The following is a 26,591-nucleotide window of genomic DNA, read 5'->3' on the forward strand; positions in this document are numbered from 1 at the left end:
ATAGTAAGGCTGTTGATTGTGTTGATCTCAATGTGGTACATACAAACTAAGGCTGCTAATCCAAATATACCCTGAAATTATTAGTTTGGGTATGGTGTGACTTCTCCTTTGGTTTGATAAGTTCTTTCCAGAAAAACGAAACAAAATGAAAAGGCAACTCATAAAGTATAGAACAAGCCCCATTCAATACTAGGTAGACTCAGGTAGTAAACAGTCAATGGATAAACTATGAAGTAAGTCTAAGTACTCCAACTTAATGAACATGCCTCTACATTACATAGTCCTTGAAGTTCTTTCCTTTGGAGAATGCTTTGAGAAGATATGCGACTTTAAGAGTGGATTTACTTAAAAAATACTGATGTGTAACTCAGCCGTTAGGTGACTACAATGCCATTTAATAAAGCCCATCTTTCCTGTGTATATGGTTATTTCTGTGGTAGAATACTGGTAACTTTTTATGTTTTTAATCAATTCCTGCACTATAAAATGTTGTTTAGAATTTTTTATTTTTCTTTGTACATCATTATAGTAATTTTGCTATGGAAAATAAAATTCCATCTCGCAGGAAAGAGAAAATTCTTCAAGTCACTCATTGGCATCTTTATTCATATTTTAGAGCGGGTCAGCCAGTGAAAATCCTGGAAAAAGACAAGACAACAAACATTCAGTCAACAGAAATAACTATACTGTGTTTTGCTTGCTCTAAAATCTAAAAGTCCCATTATAATCACACTAGCCACAGTGGTGGTAAATGAAGTTTGTCTTTGGTCTAGCTTCTCCCAGAAAGAGCTAAAAATCCTTTCGTGAACCCTGTTGTCTTGTCCTACAAAACCACCTAAAATCACTTTCTGGATATTCTCCTATTAATAGAAATCAAGGCACCAAAAAACTCAAGAGTCTGAAAAAACCAGAATCACATGCAAAAAAAGAAAGAAGAGGGAAGCCTAAAGAGGGCCAAGTTCCCATGTCTAAGAAGGACCTGGGTAGAAAGACTAGTACATGGAAATCTTGTCCAGGACGAAAACCATCCTACACATGGGGCCTGGACACAAGCAACTGTGGAGATTAACTCCACAATGAATTATAGCAGAAAGCAGCTAGCTATACCACAAATCAATGACAAATAGTAACCATTAGTTTGTTCTCTATATGTGACTCTATTTCTCTTTTGTTACATTCATTCATTTTATTTTTTAGATTCCACATCTAAGTGATAATACAGGGTATTTTTCTTTTTCTGTCTGACTTCACTAAGCATCATATCCCTAGGTCATCCATGTTGTTGCAGGTGGCAGAATTTCATTTTTTTTATTGCTGAGTAGTATTCCATTGTATAAATGCACCAAATCTTCTTTTCCCATTCATCTGCTGATGGACACTTAGGTTGCTTCCATATCTTGGCTATTGTAAATTATGCTGCTATGAATGCTGAAGCATGTATGTTTTCAGATTTAGAGCTATAGAGAACTAGTGGTTACCAGTGGGGAGAGGGACAGGAGGAGGAGCAAGATAGAGGTATGAGATTAAGAGACACAAATTATTGCGTATAAAAGAAATAAGCTACAAGGATATACTGTACAGTGCAGGGAATATAGGCAATATTTTTATAACTTTAAATGGAGTATAATCTATAAAAATATTGAATCACTATATTGTATACCCAAAACTAACATACTGCAAATCAACTATACTTCAATTTTTAAAAAATGACAAATGGGGAGTTCCCGTCGTGGCGCAGTGGTTAACGAATCCGACTAGGAACCATGAGGTTGCGGGTTCGGTCCCTGCCCTTGCTCAGTGGGTTAACGATCCGGCGTTGCCGTGGGCTGTGGTGTAGGCTGCAGACGCGGCTCGGATCCCGCGTTGCTGTGGCTCAGGCGTAGGCCGGTGGCTACAGCTCCGATTCAACCCCTAGCCTGGGAACCTCCATATGCCGCGGGAGCGGCCCAAGAAATAGCAACAACAACAACAACAACAACAACAAAAGACAAAAAAAAATGACAAATGGCAAAGGACAATCAATGAAAATCAATAGCTTAGAAACTACAATAGGTGTGAAATTCAAAATAAGAATAACATTGAAGTGGAAGATGCAAAAAAACGTATGGATAATCCTCACAGAATTATAAAAGAGGAAATAAGAACTTATATTTTTCCAGCAGTACTCTCCAAATTCATAAGGACTCAGAGAACAGACCATTAGAAGCAGATCCTTTAGAAAGATGAATGCATTTGCAAAGGGACAATCCATTAGAGCCCTCTGTGACTAATACAGTCTTAGAACACAGACTGCCTATTCTGTTTGTGTTCTGAATGTTTACCAAGCCTCCTATGACTTTAGTTTTTCTAGTATTCTGATGCCCTGATGCCAGGAGGAATGTATTCCAGCCATTGCAAAGTATGTACTCAGCTATGGATAAAATGACATGAGATTTTAAAACCTATCTATTGGATATCTAGCTAGCAGAAATCATTTCAATATTTTTAAGATTTTTTTTAAGACAATCAATAAACCTACAAAGGTAGAGTAGATTCTAAAAGTTGCTAATCCTACTTAAAACAGTCTTCCCGCTTGCTCCACATAAATTCCTGCAGATGCCACCTGCACCATCACCTACTGGCCTACTTTTTCTGTGCTCACTACCCCTATCACCATGCTTCCTAAGTATCTCTTCTCTCTGCTATGAGAGGAGCCTATGAAAGGCCGAAGTGCCTCTCTCTCTCTTTCAATTGAAGTATAATTGACATAAAACATTATATTCATTTCAGGTGTACAATATAATGATTCAATATTTATATATATTAAGAAATGATCACTACAATAAATCTAGTTAACATTTATCACTATATATAGCCACAAAAAATTCTGTGATGAGAACTTTTTTTTTTTTTTTTTCTTTTTAGGGCCACATTTGCAGCATATGAAGGTTCCCAGGCTAGGGGACTAATTGGAGCTATGCTGCCAGCCTATGCCACAGCCATAGCAACACCACTTCTGAGCGGCGTCTGTGACCTACACCACAGCTCACAGCAACACTGGATCCTTAACCCACTGAGCGAGGCCAAGGATCAAACCCACAACCTCATGGTTTCCTAGGCGAATTCATTTCCACTGTGCCATGAGGGGAACTCAGATGAGAAATCTTTTTTTTTTTTTTTTTTTTTTTGTCTTTTGAGGACCACACCTGAGGCATATGGAGATTCCCAGGCTAGGGGTCTAACCTGAGCTGCAGCTGCCGGCCTATGCCAGAGCCACAGCAACAGCAGATCCAAGCCTCGTCTGCTAACTATACCACAGCTCACAGCAACACCAGATCCTTAACCCACTGAACAAGGCCAGGGATCGAACCCTCAACCTCATGGTTCCTAGTTGGATTCGTTTCCGCTGGGCCGTGATGGGAACTCCCAGATGAAAACTCTTAGTATCTATTCTCTTAGCAACATTTAAATATGCAACAAAGTATTACTAACTACAGTCACAATGCTGTGTGTTACATTTCCAATGACTTATATTTATCATTTAACTGGAAGTTTGTACCTTTTGACCTGTATTTCTCATTTTACCCGCCCCCCAACTATAGAAACCACCTATCTGTTCTCTGTATCTATGAACTTAGTTTTTTTGTTTGTCTTAGATTCCATAAGTGAGATCATACAATTCTTGTCTAAGTCACTTAGCATAATGCCCTCAAGGCCCAATGAGGCCTTGTTGCCATGTTGTTGCAATGCTAAAATTTCATTTTTTTACAGCTGAATAATAATCCACTGTGTAGACATACCACAATTTCTTTATCCAGTCATCCATCATAGGTTGTTTCATATCTTGACTTGCAAATAATGTGCAATGAACAAGGAAGTGGGTGTGTCTTTTAGTGTTGTCATTTTCTTCAAATAAATACCCAGAAGTGGAATTGCTGGATCACATGATAGTTCTGCATTTAAGTTTTTGAGGAAACTCTATAGTGTTTTTCATAATGGCTACACCAATTTACATTGCCACCAACAGGGCACAAGGCTTCCTTTTTCTCCACATACTTGCCATCACTTATTTCTTGGCTTTTTGATAACAGCCATTCTAACATCTATGTAGTGATAGCCCACTGAGATTTTACTTTGCATTTCCTTGATGATTAGTGATGCTGAGTATCTTTTCTTTTATCTGTTGACCAACTACATGTCTTCTTTAGAAAAATGTCTATTCATATTTTCTGCCCATTTTTAATTGGACTGTTTTTTGCTATTGACTGAATGAGTTCTATTTCTTGGATATTAATCCATTAGCATATTGTATAATTTACAAATTTTTTCCAACTCAATAGGTTCTCTTTTTTGTTTTATTAAGGATTTCCTTTACTGTGCAGAAGCTTTTTAGTTTGATGTAGTTCCACTTGCTTATTTTTGCTTTTGGTGTCAGATTCAAAAAATTACCTCCAAGACCAATGTAAAGGAGCTTACTGTCAGTTTTCCTCCAGGAATCTTACATTTTCAGTTCTTATGTTCAAGCCTTTAATCTATTGTGAGTTAATTTTTGCGTATGGTGTGACACTGTGGTCCAGTTTCATTCTTTTGCATGTGGTGCCTAGTTTTCCCAACAGCATTTATTAAAGTGACTGTCCTTTTCCCATTGTATATTCTTTCCACCTTTCTGCCAAGTAAAGCCTGTACATGCACTGGTTTATTTCTGGGTTCTCTATTCTTTTCCATTGATCTATGCATTTTTGTTTTAATGCCAGTACCATACTGTATTGATTACTAAAGCTTTGTAATATATTTTGAAATCAGGTAATTTAATGCCACTAGCTTTGTTCTTTCTCAAGATTGGTTTGGCTATTTGAGGTTTTTGTGGTTCCAAACAAATGTTAGGATTGTTTGTTCCATTTCTGTGAAAAATGACATTAAAATTCTGATAGAGATTACACTGAATCTGTAGATTGCTTCAGGTAGCCTGGACATCTTAACAACATGAATTCTTTCAATTCATGAGCACAGAGTATCTTTCCATTTCTTTGTGCCCTCTTCAATTGTTCTCACTAATGTCTTATAGTTTTCAGTGTGCAGATCTTTCATCTCTTTGGTTATATTTATTCCAAGATATTTTATTCTTTTTGATGCAATTTTAAATGAGACTGTTTTCTTAATTTCTCTGATAGTTTGATGTTGCTTTATAGAAACACCAATTCTCCAACACCCATTTTGATATAAACCCTTCTGTGCTTCCAAACAAACTTTAAAATATTTCGTTCGAGTTCTATGAAACATGTCCTTGGTAATTTGATAGGAATTGCATTGAATCTGTATATTGCCTTAGGTAGTATAGTCATTTTGATAATATTGACTCTTCCAATCCAAGAGCATGGTATGTCTTTCCATCTGTTTGTGTCCTCTTTGATTTCTTTCATCAGTGGCTTATAGTTTTCAGAGTACAGGTCTTTTGTCTCTTTTGGTAGGTTTACTCCTAGGCATTTTATTCTTTTGGATGTGATGGTAAACGGGATTGCTTCCCTAATTTCTCTTTCTGATCTTTCATTGCTAGTGTATAGAAATGCCATTGATTTCTGTGTATTAATTTTGTATCCTAAGACTTTGCCAAATTCATGGATGAGATCTAACATTTTCCTGGTAGAGTCTTTAGGGTTCTCTAGGTATAGTATCATGTCATCTGCAAATAGTGATAGTTTTACTTCTTCCTTTCTAATTTGGATTCCTTTTATCTCTTTCATTTCTCTGATTGCTGTGGCTAGGACTTCCAGAACTATGCTGAAGAGTAGTTGCAAGGCATCCTTGTCTTGTTCCTGATCTCAGTGGGAATTCTTTCGGCTTTTCCCCACTGAGAATGATGTTTGCTGTGGGTTTGTCACATATGGCCTTTATTATGTTGAGGTAGCTTCTCTCTATGCCCACTTTCCAAAGAGTTTTTATCAGAAATGAATGTTGGATTTTGTTGAAGGCTTTTTCTGCATCTATTGAGAAGATCACATGGTTTTTATCCTTCAGTTTGTTAATGTGGTGTATCACACTGATGGATTTGAGGATACTGAAAAACGCTTGCAAATCCCTGGGATTGTCATGATGTACAATCCTTTTAATGTATTGTTGGATGCGGTCTGCTAGTGTTTTGTTGAGGATTTTTATGTCTACGTTCACCAGTGAAATTGGCCTGCAGTTTTCTTTTTTTGTGGTATCTTTGCCTGGTTTGGGTATCAGGGTGATGGTGGCTTCACAGAATGAGTTTGGGAGTATCCCTTCCTCCGCAATTTTTTGAAATAGTTTCAGGAGAGGTGTTAGCTCTTCGCCTGTGAAGCCATATGGTCCTGGACTTTTGTTTGTTGGAAGTTTTTAAATCACAGTTTCAATTTCAGTTCTTGTGATTGGTCCATTCACCTTTTCTATTTCATCTTGGTTTAGTCTTGGAAGATTGTACTTTTCTAAGAATTTGTCCATTTCTTCTAGGTTTTCTGTTTTATTGGCATATAGTTGCATATAGTAGTCTCTTATGAGCCTTTGTATTTCTGTGATGTCCGTTGTTACTTCTCCTTTTTCATTTCTAATTTTATTGATCAGAGTCTTCTTTTTTTCTTGATAAGTCTGGCTAAAGGCTTATCAATTTTGTTGATCTTTTCAAAGAACCAGCTTTTCATTTCATTGATCATTTCTGTGGTTTTCTTTGTTTCTAGTTCATTGATTTCTGCTCTGATCTTTATCTTTCCTTCTACTAACTTTAGGTCTTGTCTGTTCTCTCTTGAGCTCCTTTAGATGTAAAGTTAGTTTGTTTATTTGAGCATTTTCTTGTTTCCTGAGGTGGGCTTGTATTGCTATAAACTTTCCACTTAGAATGGCTTTTGCTGCATCCCATAGGTTTTGGAGTGTCGTATCTTTGTTGTCACTTGCTTCTAGGTATTTTTTAATTTCCTCTTTGATTTTTTCAGTGATCCATTGGTTGTTTAGTAGCATGTTGTTTAGTCTCCATGTGTTTGTGTTTTTTGCATTTTTTTTTCTTGTTCTGGATTTCCAGTCATATAGCATTGTGGTCGGAAAAGATGCTTGATATGATTTCAATTTTCTTAAAGTTGCCGAGGTTGGATTTGTAGCCCAGGATGTGATCAATCTTAGAGAATGTTCCATGTGCACTTGACAAGAATGTATATTCTGTTGCTTTGGGATGGAATGTCCTATAAATATCTATTAAGTCCATCTGGTTTAATGCTTCATTCAGGGCTTGTGTTTCCTTAATTGATTTTCTGTCTGGATGATCTGTCCATTGCTGTAAGTGGGGTGTTAAAGTCCTCCACTATGATTGTGTTACTGTCAATTTGTCCTTTTAAGGTTGTTAGCAGTCGCATTATATATTGTTCCTGCATAGATATTTAAAATTGTTGTATCTTCTTATTGGATTGATCCTTTGATCATTAGGTCACTTCCTTGTCCCTTAAAATATTCATTTTAAAGTCTATTTTGTCTGATATGAGTATTGCCATTCCAGCTTTCTTTTGATTCCCGTTCGCATGGAATATTTTCTTCCATCCTCTCAGTTTCAATTTGTATGTGTCCCTAGAAGTGAAGTGGGTCTCTTGAAGACAGCATATATATATATATACATGGGTCTTGTTTTTGTGTCCATTCAGCCAGTTTATGTCTTTTGGTTGGAGCTTTTAGTCCATTAACATTTAAGGTCATTCTATTGATACGTATGTTCTTATTGCCATTTTATTAATTGCTTTGCACTTGTTTTTGTTGCTCTTTTTTCTTACCTTCTTCTCTCCTCTTCTGGTTTGATGACTATCTTTAGTGTTGTATTTGAGTTGATTTTTCTTATTTGTTACAGATTTTTGGTTTGCAGTTATTCTGAAGTTTTGATATAAGAATCTGTATGTATATGAGATTAAGTTGTTGTTCTCTTCATTGCAAGTTCATCTCCAGTGTCCTGCATTTGTACCCACCTCTTCTCATGATTTCTGATTTTGATGGCATAATTGTGCATGGATGATTTCGTATTTTTACTGTATATATACCTTTACTGGTGAGCCTTGTCATTTGTGGAATTTTTGTTTCATGTTGCTGTCTTGTCTTTTCTTTTCTGCCTAGAGAAGTTCCTTCAGTATTTATTGTAAGGCTGGTTTAGTGTTGCTGAATTCTCTCAGCTTTTGCTTATCTGTGAAGGTTTTGATTTCTCCTTCAAATCTGAATGAGAGCCTTGCTGGGTAAAGTAATCTTGGTTGAAGGTGTCTTCCTTTCATCACCTTAAGTATATCATGCCACTCCCTTCTGGCCTGCAGAGTTTCTGCTGAAAAATTTGCCAATAACCTTATTGGGGTTCCCTTGTATGTTATTTGTTTCTCTTCCCTAGCTGCTTTCAAGATTTTCTCTTTGTCTTTAATTTTGGTTATTTTGATTAATATGTGTATTTGTGTATTCCTCCTTGGGTTTATTTCATATGGTACTCATTGTGCTTCCTGGATTTGAGTGAGTGGTTCCTTTGCCATGTTAGGGAAGTTTTCGGTTATTATCTCTTGGAATATTTTTCTGTCCCCTTCTCTCTCTCTCTTCTCCTTTTGGCACCCCTATAATACGGATGTTGGTGCATTTAACGTTGTCCCAGAGTTCTCTGAGACTCTCTTCATTTGTTTTCAATCTTTTTTCTCTTTTCTAGTTCACATCCATAATTTCTACTAACTAATCTGTCCTCCACCTCGCTTATTTGTTCTTCTGCCTCCTATATTCTGCTGTTAGCTGCTTCTAGTGAATTTTTTATTTGTTATTGTATTTTGCATCTCTTCTTGCTTAAGAATCTTGTATCTCTTTGCTCAGTGTTTCCTGTAAGTTATCCATCTTTGCCTCCAGTTTATTTCCAATGTCTTGCATCATCTTCAGCATCAACAGTCTAAAGTCTTTTTCCTGGAGGCTGAGAATCTCATTGCTTAGCTGATTTTCAGGAATTTTTTTCTTTCTCCCTCATCTGAGTTATAGTTTTCTGTCTTTTCATTTTTATAGGTTTTTGGTGTGGTGACCTTTTTACAGATAATAGAGTTGTAGCCTCTCTTACTTCTGGTGTCTGCTCCCCTTGTGGCTGAAGTCTGCATGGGGGCTTGCTGTAGGCTTCCTGATGGGAGGGACTGATGCCTGCCCACTGGTAGGTGGAGCTGATTCCTATCCCTCTGGTGGGTGAGGCTTTGTCTTTAGATGAGATTAGAGGTGGTTGTGTGCCTGGTGGGGGGAGGGTCTTTAGGCAGCCTGTTTACTGAGAGGAGGGGCTGTGATCCCACCTGGATTGCTATTTGCCCTGAGGCTTCTCAGCACTGATGGGTAGGGCCAGGTTTTCCCAAAATGGCCACCTCCAGAGAAAGGCAGGCTGCTAAATATTCCTGAGAACTTTGCTTCCAATGTCCTTCCATCACAACAAGCCATATTCACCCCTGTTTTCCCAGGAGGTCCCCCAAGAACTGCAGTCAGGTTTGATCCAGATTCCTATGGAGACTTTGCTTTACCCTGAGACCCAGTGCATGTGAAAGTCTGTGTGTGCCTTTTAAGAATGGGGTCTCCGTTTCCCCCAGTCCCAGGATGCTCCTGCACACAAGCCCCACTGGCCTTCAATACCAGATGCTATGGGGGCTCTTTCTCCCAGTGCCAGATCCCCAGAGCCAGATGTGGGGCTCAGAACTCTCACTCCTGTAGGTGAGTCTCTGTGAACCAGTTACTTTCCAGTCTGTGGGGCTTCCCACCTGGGAGGTATGGCGTTGCTCACATCACCTAATCACCCCTCCTTCCTCTTGATGTGGCCTCCTCTTTGTCTTCCAGAGTAGGATATCTTTTTGGTTTCCGGTCCATTTGGTTGAAGATTGCTCAGCCTTTAGCTGTGAATTTTGTTGTTTTTAGGAGAGAAGTTGAGCTTCAGTCCTTCTATTCTGCCATCTTAATCCCATCTCAACCCACTGGTTTTTTAGTAGCATGTTGTTTAGTCTCCACGTAGTAAGTTTTTTCTCATTTCTTTTCCTGTGGTTGATTTCTAGTTTCATGCCATTGCGGTCAGAGAAGATACTTGAAACAATTTCTATACTCTAAAATTTGTTGAGGTTAGTTTTGTGCCCCAGTATGTGGTCAGTCCTTGAGAATGTTTCAGGTGCACCTGAAAAAAATGTATATCCTGATTTTTTTGGATATAATGTCCTGAAAATGTCGATTAAGTCTAACTTTGCTATTGTGTCATTTAGGATCTCTGTTGCCTTACTGATTTTCTGTCTAGAGGATCTGTCCATTGATGTGAATGGGGTGTTAAAACCTCCTACTATTATTGTATTCCCATCAACTTCTTCTTTTATGTCTGTTAGTATCTGCTGTAGGTATCTGGGTGCTCCAACATTAGGGGCATATATATTGACAATTGTAATATCCTTTTCTTGAATGGATCCTTTAACCATTAAATAGTGCCCTTCTTTGTCTTTCTTTATGGCCTTCATTTTAAAGTCTATTTTGTCTGATATGAGTATTGCAACTCCTGCTTTACTCTCTGGTCCATTGGCATGAATTATCTTTCCCCATCCCCTCCCTTTCAATCTATATGTGTCCTTTGCCTTAAGGTGAGTCTCTTGTAGACAATCTTCAACTCTGTGTCTTTTGATTGGAGCATTTGGTCCATTGACATTTAAGGTGATTATTGATAGATATGTATTTAGTGCCATTTTAAACTTTGTTTTCCAGTTGATTCTGTTTCTCTTTTCTTTCTTTTTTTGGTTGGATAGTTTCCATTTATTTTATGCTTGAGTACTTTTCAGTTCTTGTGAATGTAATATTTGGTTTTAATTTGTGGTTGCCCTGTTTTGCTTTTTTTTTTTTTTTTGCTTTTTAGGGCCACACCCGCAGCATATGGAGGTTCCCAGGCTAGGGGTCTAATCAGAGCTGCAGCTGCCAATCTACACCACAGCCACAGCAACACCAGATCCAAGCCACGTCTTTGACCTACACCACAGTTCACAGCAACACTGGACCGTTAACCCACTGAACAAGGCCAGGGATCAAACCCACACTTCACAGTTCCTAGTCGGATTTGTTTCTGCTGCACCACGATGGAAACTCTGATTGCCCTGTTTTTTAAGTATGTTTATCCCTTCCTATATCTGCTTGCTTTAGCCTGATAGTCATATAGGTTCAAACACATCATTAAAATAAAAAAAAAATCTATATTTTCTGACTTTCCTTCCCCAGGTTGTATGATTTTGATGTCTTTTTTTTTTGTTTGTTTTTAACATGTTCATTTTTAGATCTGTATGCTGGCTTATTTAAGTGATTGCTTTCCAATTGAAGAAAAGAAAAAAAAAGAATTTTCCTCCATCCCAATTCTTCTTTTTTTTTTTCCCCCCAAGAAGCCCTTACAGTATTTCTTTTAGAATGGGTTTATTATTGCTGTACTCTTTTATCCTTTGCTTGTTGGAGAAATTCTTTATTTCCCCTTCTATTTTAAATGATATTCTTCCTGGATAGAGTATTATAGGTTGCAAATTTTTTCCTTTCAGCATTTTAAATATATCTTGCCACTCCCTTCTGGCCTATAGTGTTTCTGTAGAGAAATCAGCTGATAGCCATATGGGGGTTCCCTTATAATTAATGCTTTGCTTTTCTCTTGCTGCCTTTAGGATCCTCTCTTTAACTTTTGCCATTTTTATTATAATATGCCTTGGTGTGGGCCTGTTTGGGTTCAACTTGTTTGGGGCCCTCTGTGCTTCCTGTCACTTATTTTATTCTTATAATCTACACTGTTCTACTTTTGCTTTAGAGGTCAAAATAACTAACTTTGAATGAATTTTATCAATCACCCTATTATAATATCCAATTGTGCTTCTTCTATTGTCTTCCAGCCACTTTGGCCTTCTTTCAATTCCTTGGACTTGCTGTGCTCCCTCCTGTCACAGAGCCTTTGTACATCTCTTCCTTCACTTCTTTGTTGGTTTTGTTCCTACTTAACCTTCATCTCTCAGTTTAAACATCACTTCTTTTGAGAAGCCTTCCCTGTGACCCTATATTAATCAGATTCCTATGGGTTTTTTAAATTTATTGAAGTACAGTTGATATACAATGTTGTGTTAACTTCTGTTCTATAGCAAAATGATTCAGTATATTCAGCAAATTCATATGTATTTGCTTTGTCACATTGTTTTCCATTATGGTTTATCAGAGAATGCTGAATAGGTTCCATAGGACACTGTTGTTTATCCATTCCATATATGATAGTTTGCATCCACTGATCCCAAACTCCAAATCCATCCCTCCCCTATCCCCCCACTTTGACAACCACAAGTCTGTTTTCTTTTTTTCTTTTCTCTTTTTTTAGGGCTGCATCCATGGCACATGGAAGTTCCCTGCTAGGGGCTGAATCGGAACTGTAGCTGCTGGAATACACCACCACATCCACAGCAATGCAGGATCCAAGCCGTGTCTACAACCCACCCTGCAGCTCATGGCAATGTCAGATCCTCAACCCACTGAGCAAGGATCAAACCTGCATCGTCATGGATATTAGTTGGGTTTGTTATCACTGAGCCATGACAGGAACTCCCCACAAGTCTGTTTTCTACGTCTATGAGTCTGTTTCTGTTTCATAGACAAGTTCATTTAGATTCATATTTTAGATTCCACATATAAATGTTACTATACAGTATTTGTCTTTCTCTTTCTGACTTCACTTTGTATAAAAATCTCTAGTTGCATCCATGTTGCTGTAAATGGTATTATTTCATTATTTTTTTATGGCTGAGTGGTAGTATATATATGTGTCACATCCTCTTTTCTTTTTTTGTCTTTTAGGGCCATACCTGCAGCATATGGAAGTTCCCAGCTAGGGACTGAATTGGAGCTGCAACTGCCAGCCTAAACTACGGCCACAGAAACACCATATCCAAGCTGCATCTGCAACCTATGCTGCAGTATGCGGCAACACCAAATCCTTAACCCATTGAGCAAGGCCAAGGATCAAACCTGCACCTTCATGGATACTAATTGGGCTTTTAACCTGGTGAGTCACATGGGAACTCCTGTATCACATCTTCTTAACCCACTCATCTGTCAATAGACATTTAGGCTGTTTCCATGTCTTGGCTATTGCAAACAGTGCTGCTATGAACACAGGGGTGCATGTATCTTTTTGGATTGTAGTTCTGTCAGATACATGCCTAGGAGTAGGATTGCTGTGTCATACCATAGTTCTACATTCAGTTTTCTGAGGAACCTCCATAGTGATTGCAGAAATTTACATTCTCACCAACAGTGTAGGAGGGCTCCTTTTTCTCCACATTCTCTTGAATTCTTTTGTTTTATGTTCATTCAGAACTGGGTTGAGAGGCGACTATTTCTCCCCTACTGGACAGTAAACTCCACGAGGTAAGGTCTGAATATCGTTTAGCTCGCTATGCCATTCTCAGCACCTGACACAGCATACCTAACACACATCTTAACAAATATTCATTGAACAAACAAATGAGAGTGCTAAGCTCAGAAATGTTTAGAGAGAATGCTATAAATAATAAGGTGTTCTACTTGATAGATACTTTTGGGGTTGAGATAGAAGATGCATTTCTGCTTTCTGCTTAACAATCGCTTTTACCTGGGCCTTTCGCATGGCTTGAGGATCAATCATGATGTTGATAAGAGAGGGTTTAGTCATGTCTGCCAGACTCTGCCTCAAGGATTTCTGGAGTTCTTCTGATGTTTGTACAAAATACCCTTTGCCTCCAAATGCAGTCATGACATGCTCGTAATGTGAGTGTGGCAAAAGACACACTGGAGGGGCCCTGAAAATAAGGTCAAAAGCCAACAGGAAAAAGTCATTCTCTGAAATAATTTGTAGAAAAATTTCAGCAGAAATGAAAGGTGTACTTTTAGGTAAACTGAGGTGTCAGTACATTAAACTTTCTATATATTTTGTATTGTTTATATAGCAACTTTCTGTGACGATGGAAATTTTTATATGTCCTGCCAACATAGAGGCCACTAGTGACCTGTCATGGCAAGCACTTGAAATGTGACTAGTTAAAAAGAAGGAAGTGAGTTTTTAGTTTAACTTAAACAGCCACATGTGGCTAGTGGCTACTAGAGCAGTGCAGGCTACATTGTCAATTATTATCCAAAAAAAAAAGAGGAAAAAAAATGGTTACTATCAAACAGCAAATAACACAAAAGAAATGAAGTTAGCAATGCATAAGCAAACATATCCCACACTCTGTTACCTAGTGGCCAACTCAGATTCACATCTCTCACACCCCATAGGCAGCCACTATACTGTCTCAATTTGGCTCTGCCAATATGATCAAGATTTTGCTAAGTGGTAACAGGAAGGAAGATTTCTATATCATAAATAATATGTAAATATCCATATTCCTACCTACATGGTGTAGTAGGAACAGTAGGACTGAAAGCATTTTGCAATAAGCCTTTTCATGAATAAAGCTTAGACATCAACTCATTCACTCGAGTTTTCAGTAGCTCCCTGATCATAAAACTATTTTTTGAAGTGCCAATCAAGGATGACTGTGCAAAAAGGAACCATGCAGACAGGGTTCCTGCCCTTAAGGGAGGCTGACATGAAAACAAGCAATACTTACACGATGGAAGCACATTCCAGCACAGCAGACTTTTAAAGAGATATTAAAATAGATAAGAAAAAGTAAATATACACTGTTCTGATTACTCACACTGTGGTAGCATCTCCAAATTTTAACATATCCTTCCAAGTATCTATATCAAATCCTTGGTAAATTCCATTATTATTCACCACCAAAAGTACGATTGGCAAGTTGTACCTAAAATTGAGAGCAAAATATAAAGGAAATCATATTTCATTCTAAAGCAATTTCTTTTCAGTGGACTGAAATTTTAACTTGAAAATAGTTTTACATAAGCATTTTTGTGATATTAGGGTGAAACTAAAAATTAAGCGTTTGGAATTCCCGTCATGGCGCAGTGGAAATGAATCTGACTAGGAACGATGAGGTTGTGGGTTTGATCCCTGGCCTTGCCCAGTGGGTTAGGGATCTAGCATTGCCATGAGCTGTGGTGTAGGTTGCAGACACAGCTGGGATCCCGAGTTGGTGTGGCTGAGGCATAGGCCAGCAGCTGTAGCTCTGATTCAACCTCTAGCCTGGGAAGCTCCACAAGCTGCTAGTGCGACCCTAAAAAGCAAAAAAAATAAAAATAAAAATAAAAATAAAAAATTAAGCATTTGTTATCCAAATAAAGACTATCAAATTATTAACAGAGGCCTCACTCAGTGGGTTAAGGATCTGATGTTGCTGCAAGCTGCAGTGTAGGCCAAAGATGTGGATGGAATCTGGTGTTGCCATGGTTGTGGCATAGGCCTGAGGCTGCAGCTCCCATTCAACACCTAGCCTGGGAACTTCCATATGCCACAAGTGAGGCCATGAAAAGAAAAAAAAATTATTAGCAGAAATACCATGGAGAAGTAGAAAGAATGCAAGATTAGTGGTTGGCAGACCTGGTCCCACCACTATGGAGCTGTGGACCATGGGTAAACCACTGAGCTTTTTTGAAACCTTGGTTTTCACATATCCGAGTGTTAGTAATGACACTTTTTTTTTTTTTTAATCTTTTTAGGCCACATCTGTGGCATTTGGAAATTCTCAGGCTAGGGGTCTAACTGGAGCTGCAGCCCAAGCTGTGTCTGCGACTTATACCACAGCTCACGGCAATGCCAGATCTTTAACCCACAGAGGAAAGCCAGGGATCAAACCCACGTCGTCATGTATACTAGTTGGGTTCATTACCACTGAGCCATGACAGAGCTCTAGTAATGACACTTTCTATACTTAATTCCCTCAGAAGTACCTAGATTACCTCATGTGCTCCTCACAACTGTCCTCTAAGGCAGGAACTAGTAAAATTCTTATCCCTACTTTAGAGAAGACTGACGCTTCATTAAGAAACTTAACCTGAGTCACTTGGGTCTGACATGGTCAAGTCATATTTAAATCCAGGCCATCTGACCCAGAGGCTGTGCTCTTAACCACGAAGCTCTGCTATTTCCCTGCAGAAAACAAGCTTTTCTCGGACCAGAACTTTTTTTCAATAACCTCGAAACTACTCCCTGTTTTTTAGGTTCTTGGTTCATGGTAAAGAGGTCATGAACACTCTGTCCTGGATGAGAAAGACCCCAGGGTAAATTATACTAGTGATCGCAGGATATAGCACAGTGCTGTGCACAAAGCACCGGGCACATGGTGAATGTTTGGTATGTATTTGTTAGGCAAGTGGGTCTTAGGCATAATTTTTTATATTTTGGAGAAAGAAATACCCTGATTCAGGATGGTGTTTTACCTGCAGATGGTTTCCACTTCCATGCCAGAGAACCCAAATGCACTGTCTCCTTCCACACAAATGACCCGCTGCCCTGGGTTTCTATCTTTTGCAACTACAGCAGCTGCAATGGCAAATCCCAAACCGACTCCCATTGTTCCAAAGGTACCAGCATCAAGCCTGTTGGGGAGCAAAGCTAAAATGAAACCCTTTGGGGCATGTCACAGATGGTAAGGTTGGCAGAAATCTAGTCATATTCACATGACTTGTGGAAAAATAAAGAACAATTAAAAATTCTCTTTAATATAAAGTTTTTATACTGTGAGGAACTAATTTGTGAAGGACAAGCAGAATGAATGGGAAAAATCACTCATGAATGCTTGGTAGACTGTAAAATGTATCCTTAGAACACTGAGTAAACAAATTATCACCTGATCTCAAGACATACCACACATAAAGACACTACGAAACCTCACTTAAGAATACTTTTTGGACTTACAATGGAGCATGATAATGGGAGAAAAAAGTATGTATATATGTATGTGTAACTGGGTCCCCATTCTGTACAGTGAAAAAAAAATTGTGTTGGGGAAATAACAATAAAAATAAATAAATAAATAAAGTTTCATTCAAAGACCAAAAAAAAAAAAAAACCATTAACTGGAAAAAGCTGGGAGAAAAAGGATCAGTTTTGCACATCTATGTATACCTATATGTGTATACATATATATTTTTTGCCTGTATAAAGAGTGGGATTTATATATTTAAGGGTTGGGATTGTGGATAATTTAAATTTTCTTTTTGCTTTTATTGTGTTTTCCCAATTTGCTATAAATTAACGTATTTTTCCTGTGTAATCAGAAAAACTCACCATTAAAAGAAGTAATTTCAGAGAGAGAATAAATAAATAAAATAAAGAATACTTTTTTGAAATACATCCTTATATATTAGACATGTAAATTCTCAAATGTTTTATTAATTTATCTTGAATTCAAATTTAACACATTATAATTCCTTTTTGGGAAGCCTTACCTGTGGCGAGGAAGGTAGTTCTGAAGCACAGTGCGCCCAATATCCATAGTATTTGCTCCTTCACTCACCACAAAACAATCTCTGGGTAGCTGTTCTTGAACATGGTAGAATACTGTGTAATAATTCATTGGCAGGGATTTTTGGGAAGCTAATTCCTAAAACATTAGTGGGAAATATAATCAAATTAGATTAAGATACAGTCAAAATAAGCAATGGCAATAAGCCACTTTCAAACTTATTTGGAAACAGGCAACAAATACAAACCACAAAATTCCCAAGGGGCCAACAGATGATCATTCTTAGAAGCTAACTGACCTCTAAACAGTCCTGTGGGACATGCTAAGAAAAACGGGTCCCACAATCCCAGTTTGGGACATAATCAAATAAGCCAAGAAATATCCCTCTTCTTGAAGATGCACAATGCACACTAGCATATTAAAGACCAAAAGTAAAGATATCTGACAATGGTAAAGAAGTCTGTTAAACAAGTCTAAACAGTCTTATGTGAGCCCTTCTATGAAAACACCACCTTAGAAAAAGTGAGATTTTTACTCTAGAATATTTTCACCTAAAACACAGCCCTATACTTAAAATTTTAGATTTCAGAAAATCTGAAAATCTGGTTCTTCTCCACATGCACTGGATAGTAAAGGGGACATGCTTTACCCATAACTCTGGAGGTTTCTGAATGGAGGGAAAACCAGAAAGATAATGCCCTTGTCTAGCCACATGCCTTTCAGAGCTTCAGCAGCAAAGGCCCATCTGGTCCCAACACTGCCTCTTCACCTGTGCTATTTTGGTTCACTGAAGATTATACCCAGGATGGATGAGGGACCCTCCTATACTCCTGTGCCAGAGAAGAGAAGCAGGATATTTCCATCTTAAACTAAGGTGATGCCTATGGATAAGAAGATACCAATCAGGAAAGAGAATTGAGACTGGCTCTTGATAAGAGAAACAGTGAGTGATTAAAATTCCAATGAAAGGATTAAGGATCTGGTGCTATCACTGCTGTGGCCCCATGCGCCCCCCCGCCCAAAAAAAGGAATGCCTGTCATGGCTCAGCAGAAACAAACCCAACTAATATCCATGAGGCTGTGGATTCAATCCCTGGCCCCACTCAGTGGGTTAAGGATCCAGCATTGCCATGAGCTGTGGTGTAGGTCGCAGATGTGGCTCAGATCTGGCGTTGCTGTGGCTGTGGTATAGGCCAGTGGCTGCAGCTTGATTCAATCCCTGGCCTGGGAACCTCCACATGCGGCAAGTGTGGCCCTAAAAAGCAAAAAATATAAAAATAAAAACAAAATTTCAATGAAAGAATCATGTATAATCAACTCTACTTATTTTGCAAATATTTATTCAAAGACATTAGGGATATATTAGGGAACAGTGAGTTTAACTGTAATTTCGTATTTGCTTATTATACATGATTCTGTGAGTTAGAAATACTTCATGAGCACAGAAATCTGCACCCAGCTGAACCAAGATGTATAGGAATATACAAAACAGTGAAGAAAATCAGGAACAACCTTCCTCATGATCAAAGACAAAACACTACCACATAGAAAAACTTCGAACAGAAATTGCCAAATCTTGCAGAAGTTCATTTTAGGGAGTTCCCATCATGGCTCAGCGGTAAAAAACCCAACTAGTATCCATGAGGATGTAGGTTCAATCCCTCATGTTTCCATGAGCTGTGGTGTATGTCACAGACATGGCTCTGATTCCACGCTGCTGTGGCTGTGGCATAGGCCAGTAGCTGTATCTCCAATTCGACCCCTAGCCTGGGAATTTCCGTATGCTGCAGGTGCGGCCCTAAAAGGAAGTGGTTCATTTTACTGCCAACAGTGGATGGTTTGGTAGTTTCACAAATTACTACAATTCCCAAAGCTTATGTAAGTTCCTAGGTTAGGGACTGAATTGGAGCTGCAGTTGCCGGCCTACACTACCGCCACAGCAATGCCAGATCCGAGCCACATCTGTGACCTATGCTGAAGCTTGCTGCACACCGGATTCTTTAACCCACTGAGGATCCAGGGATCAAACCATCATCCTCATGGATACTAGTTGGGTTCTTAACCCACTGAGTCACAATAAGAACTCCTGGAGAGAATTCTTTCACAGTGTGCATGTATTCAAGGCACCATGATGTATCTTTAATTATCTTACAATTTTATGTCAATTATACCTCAATAAAGCAGAAATTTTTTTAAAAAAAGAAAAAGGCAGCTTGAAGTTCCCGTCATGGCTCAGTGGAAACAAATCTGACTAGGATCCATGAGGACACAGGTTCGATCCCTGGCCTTGCTCAGTGGGTTAAGGATCCAGTGTTGCCGTGAGCTGTGGTGTAAGTTGCAGACATGGCTCAGATCTGACCTTGTTGTGGCTGTGGTGTAGGCCAGCAGCTACAGTTTCAATTCGACCTCTAGCCTGGGAGCTTCCATATGCCTTGGGTGCAGCCCTAAAAAAAGACAAAAAAAAAGAAGAAGAAGAACAAAAGAAAAAGGTAGCTATACATTAGACCATGTTTTCAATTTTGAAGATATACCTGTCCATTATAAATGTATGCCTTAAAGGACTTACATCTTAAAAGAAGAAAACATGTCCCAACATGCCCCAGGATTTAAGATTCCAAATGATGTCTTGTGATTTGGTGCCCTGCTCAAATTAACAACAATAAACCACATCCATCCACATCAGCTCTCACAATTCAATGTCCAATGTCAACAAACATATATCTTACCCATGGTGCTATTAGGGATGCCTATGTCATTCTATGACAGAACTCACCAAGAACCTGAAGCATTTTTGAGTTTTAGTGGGTCCCATATTACCTTGGATGCAGCTTCATTGCTCTTCATTTTTTCTCTCAGAATTTTCCACCACTTGCTTTCAGGAGGATACTGCCATGGTATTTTATCAAATTGTTCCAAAAGCTAAAAAAACCACAAACTTTTTCTTTCCTTTTTGAAAATAAACTTAAATCATATTACCATAAAAATTTCATCCTAAGATAAAACGATCCTGCACTTGACATCACACACACTCTGTTTTTCCTCTAGGCAGCAAACAACTGATAGAAGATAAGTAGGAACCATGGAAAGCTTCTGCTTGGTTCAGTGTATATGTCTGCCAGATGTTGGCATCCCATAAGACAAGGCAGAAGTGCTATTCCCTCCATATCTCACAGGCAGGAGGGCTCATAAACCCCCTTCTCTCTTTGACTCTATAAGGAAAATCACCTTGCCATTGAACTCTTGAGAGAAAGCTCATTGCCCCAGTATCTAGGGATTCCCATGATACATACCAAATGCGCCAGAGGGTTTTAATATGTGACTGGGAATTACATACTAATTTTGTGTAATCCTGATAATGACACCAATTTGTATACAAAGCCAAGGGATAAATGTGTATTTCATCTACTGTCACAGTTAAATGTACAAATTATATGTGAATAATAAGAATCCAGATAAGTCACTGATTGCAGTTTGAAGAATAAAAAAATCTCTTTACTGCCCAAGGAAATACTAAGATATTTTTCCAGTAAATATAAATGGCTTTATATTTATTGGCTGCAAGTTTAGCTCCTCTAGAAGATGTACTACAATCTTTTAGATACCTGGATCAGTTTGCAGACCAAACGCCTTTAAATTTTCAATCACCTTCCAAAAATGCTTAACTTACTCACATACAATGATCTAAGAATAAGGAGAGGAATTTACCAAGTTCCGTAGTTATATTTAACAATAGTTTTCTGGAGTTCCCATTGTGGCACAGTGGAAACGAATCCAACTAGGGACCATGAGGTTGACGGTTCGCTCCCTGGCCTCGCTCAGTGGGTTAAGAATCCATTGTTGCTGTGAGCTATGGTGTAGGTCGCAGACTTGGCTTGGATCTGGCATTGCTGTGGCTGTGGTGTAGGCCGGCAGTTACAGCTCCAATTAGATCCCTAGCCTGGGAATCTTCAAAAGCACTTTTTAGGTGCAGCCCTAAAAAGACAAAAGACAAAAAAAAAAAAAAAAGAATAGCTTTCCATCATAAATTTTGTCTAAAACAGATACTAAAGACCTATCACCAAGTGAATCAAGATTGAAACATTTTCAAGAACTGACTGACTTCCCCAAAGACCAATCCACATAAACTAAAATCCAGGCAAAAGCTCTCACCTGTTGAGTGACAGCATTTATGTCTCCAAGCAAGGCCACAGCAGGCCTTACATTATTCCCTAACTCTTCTGCACAGATATCAACCTAAAAAAGAGACAAGGCTAAAGAGCAAGCTATATTTATTCTTTAAAAATCTTTAAGAATTAAGGCAATAGATAAACTGTGTATATTACACATAAGCATATGATTAAGATTTGATATTCAAAAAGTTCCTTAATAAAAGTAAAAATCCATGGAACTATATGAGTAGTAGGACTAGAACAGAAACCTTACCCTCTTCCCTCATTTTAAAATGTACCCTGTTGGGAGTTCCCATCATGGCGCAGTGGTTAACGAATCCGACTAGGAACCATGAGGTTGCGGGTTCGATCCGTGGCCTCGCTCAGTGGGTTAAGGATCTAGCACTGCTGTGGCTGTGGCATAGGCCGATGGCTACAGCTCCAATTAGACCCCTATCCTGGGAACCTCCATATGCCACGCAAGGGGCCCTAGGAAAAAAGGCAAAAAGACAAAAATAAATAAATAAATAAATAAAATGTACTCTGCTGAATTCTGGTATTGTTCCAGAAGAACAATGCCTTTGACTTGATCAGTTATAATTTTGAATGTAATCAATAATCAGGTTCTACTTACACTGGAATTTCTATTCAGAGCAGGATTTCTCAAATTTGAGCATACATCAGAATCACCCAGTAGGCTTGTTAAACCATAGATTACAAGAGTCCACCTCAGGGTTTCTGAGCTCAGTAAGTCTGGGGTAGGGCTCAAAAATGTGCATTTTTAGTAGGATTCTCAAGTGGTTCTGACACTGCTGGTTGAGGAACCACATTTTGAGAACTGCTCCCAGGCCATGGCATGATTACCTACTATTTACCCAGAAGCTCCATTTTTGGATGGTCATGGGTAAGTGAAAAGAGCTTCTTTGAGAAACAGTAATTTAGGCACCCCAAAGGGGATGCACTTGATTCTGTAATCAAGACGGGCAATCAAGAGATGGCAGCAGGGAGTTCCCATCGTGGCGCAGTGGAAACATATGCTACTAGAAACCATGAGGTTGCAGGTTTGATCCCTGGCCTTGCTCAGTGGGTTAAGGAGCCATCGTTGCTGTGAGCTGTGGTGTAGGTTGCAGATGTGCCTTGGATCTGGTGTTTCTGTGGCTGTGGCTGGCAGCTGTAGCTCTGATTAGACTCCTAGCCTGGGAACCTCCATGTGCCTCAGGCGTGGCCCTAAAAAGCCAAAAAAAAAAAAAGAAGAAGTGGCAGCAGCTTCCAGTGTACCCCAGGCCTTGCTTGAGGTTTTAGTTCTCAATGGCCCCAAGGGGAAAGGGACTATTAAATGACTGCTTAAGAAGTGGAAGGTAAACAGGGAAAAGAGAGGAACTGTTAACAAGGTCATTAAATACCTTTGCACAAAATTGGTGTGGGGCAAACAAGTTTGCAAGCCACTATGTAGGCAACACTTTCCACACTAGTAAGGAAACTGGTTTATAAAGAGGGTCATAAAAATACAAGAGCTTATTCCAAACACTGTTCAATGACATAGGTAAAAGCAGCATTGTTTATAGAGATTTCCCAAACAAAGACGTTCAAAAGTTTTGGAATCTAAAAGGATAACCTAATCCCTAACAATGCTGAATGTTTTGTTCTAATCTACCATCCCACTTGAACCTCTTTTGTCTACTTTTACACTTGAACTATGAAGAAGGGGCAAATTATGCTCTTCAAACTATTTAAAACTTGATTTTCACAGGTTTCTCTGTTTAGAAGCAAAGTGGTACATTATCTTTCATAGGCTTGAAAAGGCAGCTTACATTGGTACCTGTAATTATGCTAGACGATTTATAAAATTCTAATTCTGTAAAAAGAAAAATGGTTCTTTACGAAAGCTAAGAAGAAAGCTGAGAGGAGAACAATAAACAACACATAGCTCTGATTTTAAATCTCTCCTCTTTGAGTACCTGGATAAACTTCACATCTGGCTGGTATCTTGGAGGCAGTCCAAAATGCAAAATCCAATTTAATCTGGCACCAAATAACACAATTACATCAGCAAGTTGCAAAGCCCTATGAAAAAGAAAAATCTGATATAATACAAAAAATATATCTACAATCTTATTTGAATTCTTCTAAAATTAATTTTCCAGGCATTTGGAAAAGTCTAATTTGGAGCTTACATGAGTCTTCAGAATTGGCTATATGGTAAATTTTGTTTTAGTAATCTAAAAGATGAAGTAAGTAGAAAAATATTACTGTAAGACTTTATCTATACTCTTTATTACTTTTTTATCATTAGAAAAATTAATACAAGTTTATTGTAGGTAATCTGGAAAAAGAAAAGTACAAAGAAAAACCCCAAATCACCCAATAATATTATCAACTTATAAACTATTAGAAACTATCCTGGCATATTTTCATCAAGTTTTTTTTTTTGTCTTTTTTTAGGGCCACACCCTCAGCCTATGGAGGTTCCCAGGGTCAAATTGGAACCTATGCCACAGCCACAGCAACATGAGATCTGAACCTCATCTGCAAGTTACACCACAACTCACAGCAACATCAGATCCTTAACCCACTGAGTGAGGCCAGGGATGGAACCTGCATTGTCATGGATGCTAGCAAGATTCATCTCCGCTGAGCCACGATGGGAACCCCTCATCTAGTCTTACATAGCTGAGCTTATATACTAAATATTGTCTGATGCACTTTTGCTTATTATAAATATTTTCCTTGGAGTTCCTGTCATGGTACAGAGGAAACAAATCCGAATAGGAACCATGAGGTTGCGGGTTTGATCCCTGGCCTCGCTCAGTGGGTTAAGGATCCAGTGTTGCTGTGAGCTATGGTGTGGGTTGCAGATGCGGCTCAGATCTGGCATTGCTGTGGCTGTGGCATAGGCCAGCAGCTGTGCAGCTCTGATTAGACCCTTAGCCTGGGAACCTCCACATGCCATGGGTGTGGCCCTAAAAAGACAAAAGACTAAAAAAAAAAAAAAAAAACCACATAAATATTTTCCTTTGTCATTAAGCTCTTTTTAAATACAAATGTTAAAGGCTACACATTTTGCTGAGCACCTAATATTTTCCTTCTTTTCTTAATTGATGGATATTTTGTTATTAATAGTGCTGGGTTGCACTTTTTTGTCTTTTAGGGCCGCACCTGCAGCATGTATAAGTTCCCAGGCTAGGGGTTGAATCAGAGCTATAGCTGCCAGCCTATGCCAAATCTGGGCCAAGTCTTCAACCTACACCACAGCTCATGGCAATGCCAGATCCTTAACCCATGGAGCAAGGCCAGGAATCGAACCCAAGTCCTCATGGTTACTATCTGGGTTCATTACCACTAAGCCATGATGGGAACTCCTGTGTTGCACATCTTTATTTGAATCTCTTTTTTTTTTTTCTCTTTTTAGGGCCCCATCCACAGCATATGGAGGTTCCTGGGCTAGGAGTCAAATCAGAGCTGTAGCCACTGGCCTATGCCACAGCAACACCAGATCCAAGCCACATCTGCAAATTACACCACAGCTCACGGCAACACCAGAACCTTAACCTACTGAGCTAGGCCAGGGATTGAACATGCTTCCTCATGGATAGCTAGTCAGATTTGCTTCCTGTGTTGCATGTCTTTATTGGAATCTTAATACATACTTCATATTCATTTCTAGAAGCAGGTTTTTTGATTGTTTTTGTTTTTTGCCTTTTTAGGGCTGCACCCACAGTATATGGAGGTTCCCATGTTAGGGGTCCAGTTGGAGCTGTGGCCACCGGCCTACACCAGAGACACATCAGCACAGGATCTGAGCTGCATCTTTGACCTATGGCAACACCAGATCCTTAACCCACTGAGCAAGGCCAAGGATCAAATCCACATCCTCATGAATACTAGTCAGGTTCATTAACTGCTGAGGCACGACGGGAACCACCCTAGAAGCAGGTATTTTTAAGATGATTGATTCATTTTCCTGAACTGCTTTCAAAAAATATTGCTTCAAGTATATTTCTAGTAGTTTTATATAACTTAATATTTTTGTCAATATAACTTCAATTTTTTTATTTCTACTTTGGTATTGTATCCACTCTGATATTAACGTAGAGTGGATATCAGATAACATAGAGTGGATTAACTCGTGCTTTCTTTTTGCTTACCTCATCTTTGCTTATTTTTAAGCTATATCACTTTGTTTCAGATATGGCTCTAAAGATGAATATAACTGTCATTATTATTGATCTAATCTAAATGTTTCTACCTTTTTCCAGGACAATTTATTATTATAATTACTGTGGTTTTTGTTTTTCTACTGCTTGGCTGTTTCACGTTTTTCTTATCTTTTGCCTAAAGAGGATCTGCTTTTTGTTCTTGTCTTTTGCAGTAGCTTATGCTATTTTTCACAGAAATTTAGTTACCATTTAAAATACATAGTCAAAAAAGCTATTCTCATATACTGTACTGGTCCTGTGGGACCCAATTTAACAAACAGATAAAACAGATAAAATTGGAAGTGGAAGGATAGATTTGCTTATAGATACTTCAAAACTCTTGATAAACTGTTGATTCAATTATTTATATCCCTTTGTAATCTTTTTTACATTATTAATGTCATTAATATTATCTTCTTAAGTTCAGCTGAAATAAAGATAAAATTCAGTCCAACCCAAGTATATGAAAAAAAGCATAATTAACTTGAATACTATACAATGTACACTAATATAAAAAAAGTAAAGGCAAGCTATTAAAATAGCATTAAATGAGCAACATTAAAGATTGAACAGTGGGAGTTTCTGCTGTGGCACAGTGGGTTAAGGATCCAGCATTGCCACAGCTGTGGCATAGGTCACAGCTGCAGCTCAGCTTCAATCCCTGGCCCAGGAACTTTGATATGTTGTGGGTGTGGCTATAATAAAAAAAGACAGAGCAGCAAACATTACATTTTAAATACCTTCAAAATTAATTTAGTGCCTGCATGACAATATGCAAACTACCAAATGCAGAGCAGTGGTGAACTGTAGAAAGGGAGGGACGAAATGAGATTAGGAAAGATATTCAGGGACTACAAATGAATCTGTAATGTTTTGCTTCTAAAAATAAAAAAAAAGCCCAGGAG

The 26,591-nt window shown here is 38.6% G+C and overlaps 1 protein-coding gene across 2 annotated transcripts in view; it reads right to left on the minus strand.

Annotated features, from left to right (window-relative positions):
• Positions 1 to 478: 478 nt before the first annotated feature.
• Positions 479 to 26,591, minus strand: part of HACL1 (2-hydroxyacyl-CoA lyase 1) — a 53,407-nt gene continuing 27,294 nt past the window's right edge. For both annotated transcript variants that reach the window (XM_047768622.1, XM_047768632.1), the window contains exons 10-17: positions 23,449 to 23,554; positions 21,492 to 21,575; positions 20,160 to 20,261; positions 17,326 to 17,480; positions 16,315 to 16,473; positions 14,676 to 14,783; positions 13,589 to 13,775; positions 479 to 638 (exon numbers count right to left, since the gene is read on the minus strand). In XM_047768622.1, the coding sequence (XP_047624578.1) occupies positions 606 to 638; positions 13,589 to 13,775; positions 14,676 to 14,783; positions 16,315 to 16,473; positions 17,326 to 17,480; positions 20,160 to 20,261; positions 21,492 to 21,575; positions 23,449 to 23,554 (934 nt within the window). In that variant the 3' untranslated portion in view covers positions 479 to 605. The remainder of the gene's footprint in view (positions 639 to 13,588; positions 13,776 to 14,675; positions 14,784 to 16,314; positions 16,474 to 17,325; positions 17,481 to 20,159; positions 20,262 to 21,491; positions 21,576 to 23,448; positions 23,555 to 26,591) is intronic.

This window comes from Phacochoerus africanus, chromosome 1, assembly GCF_016906955.1.
Source record: "Phacochoerus africanus isolate WHEZ1 chromosome 1, ROS_Pafr_v1, whole genome shotgun sequence".
Classification (NCBI taxonomy): domain Eukaryota; kingdom Metazoa; phylum Chordata; class Mammalia; order Artiodactyla; family Suidae; genus Phacochoerus; species Phacochoerus africanus.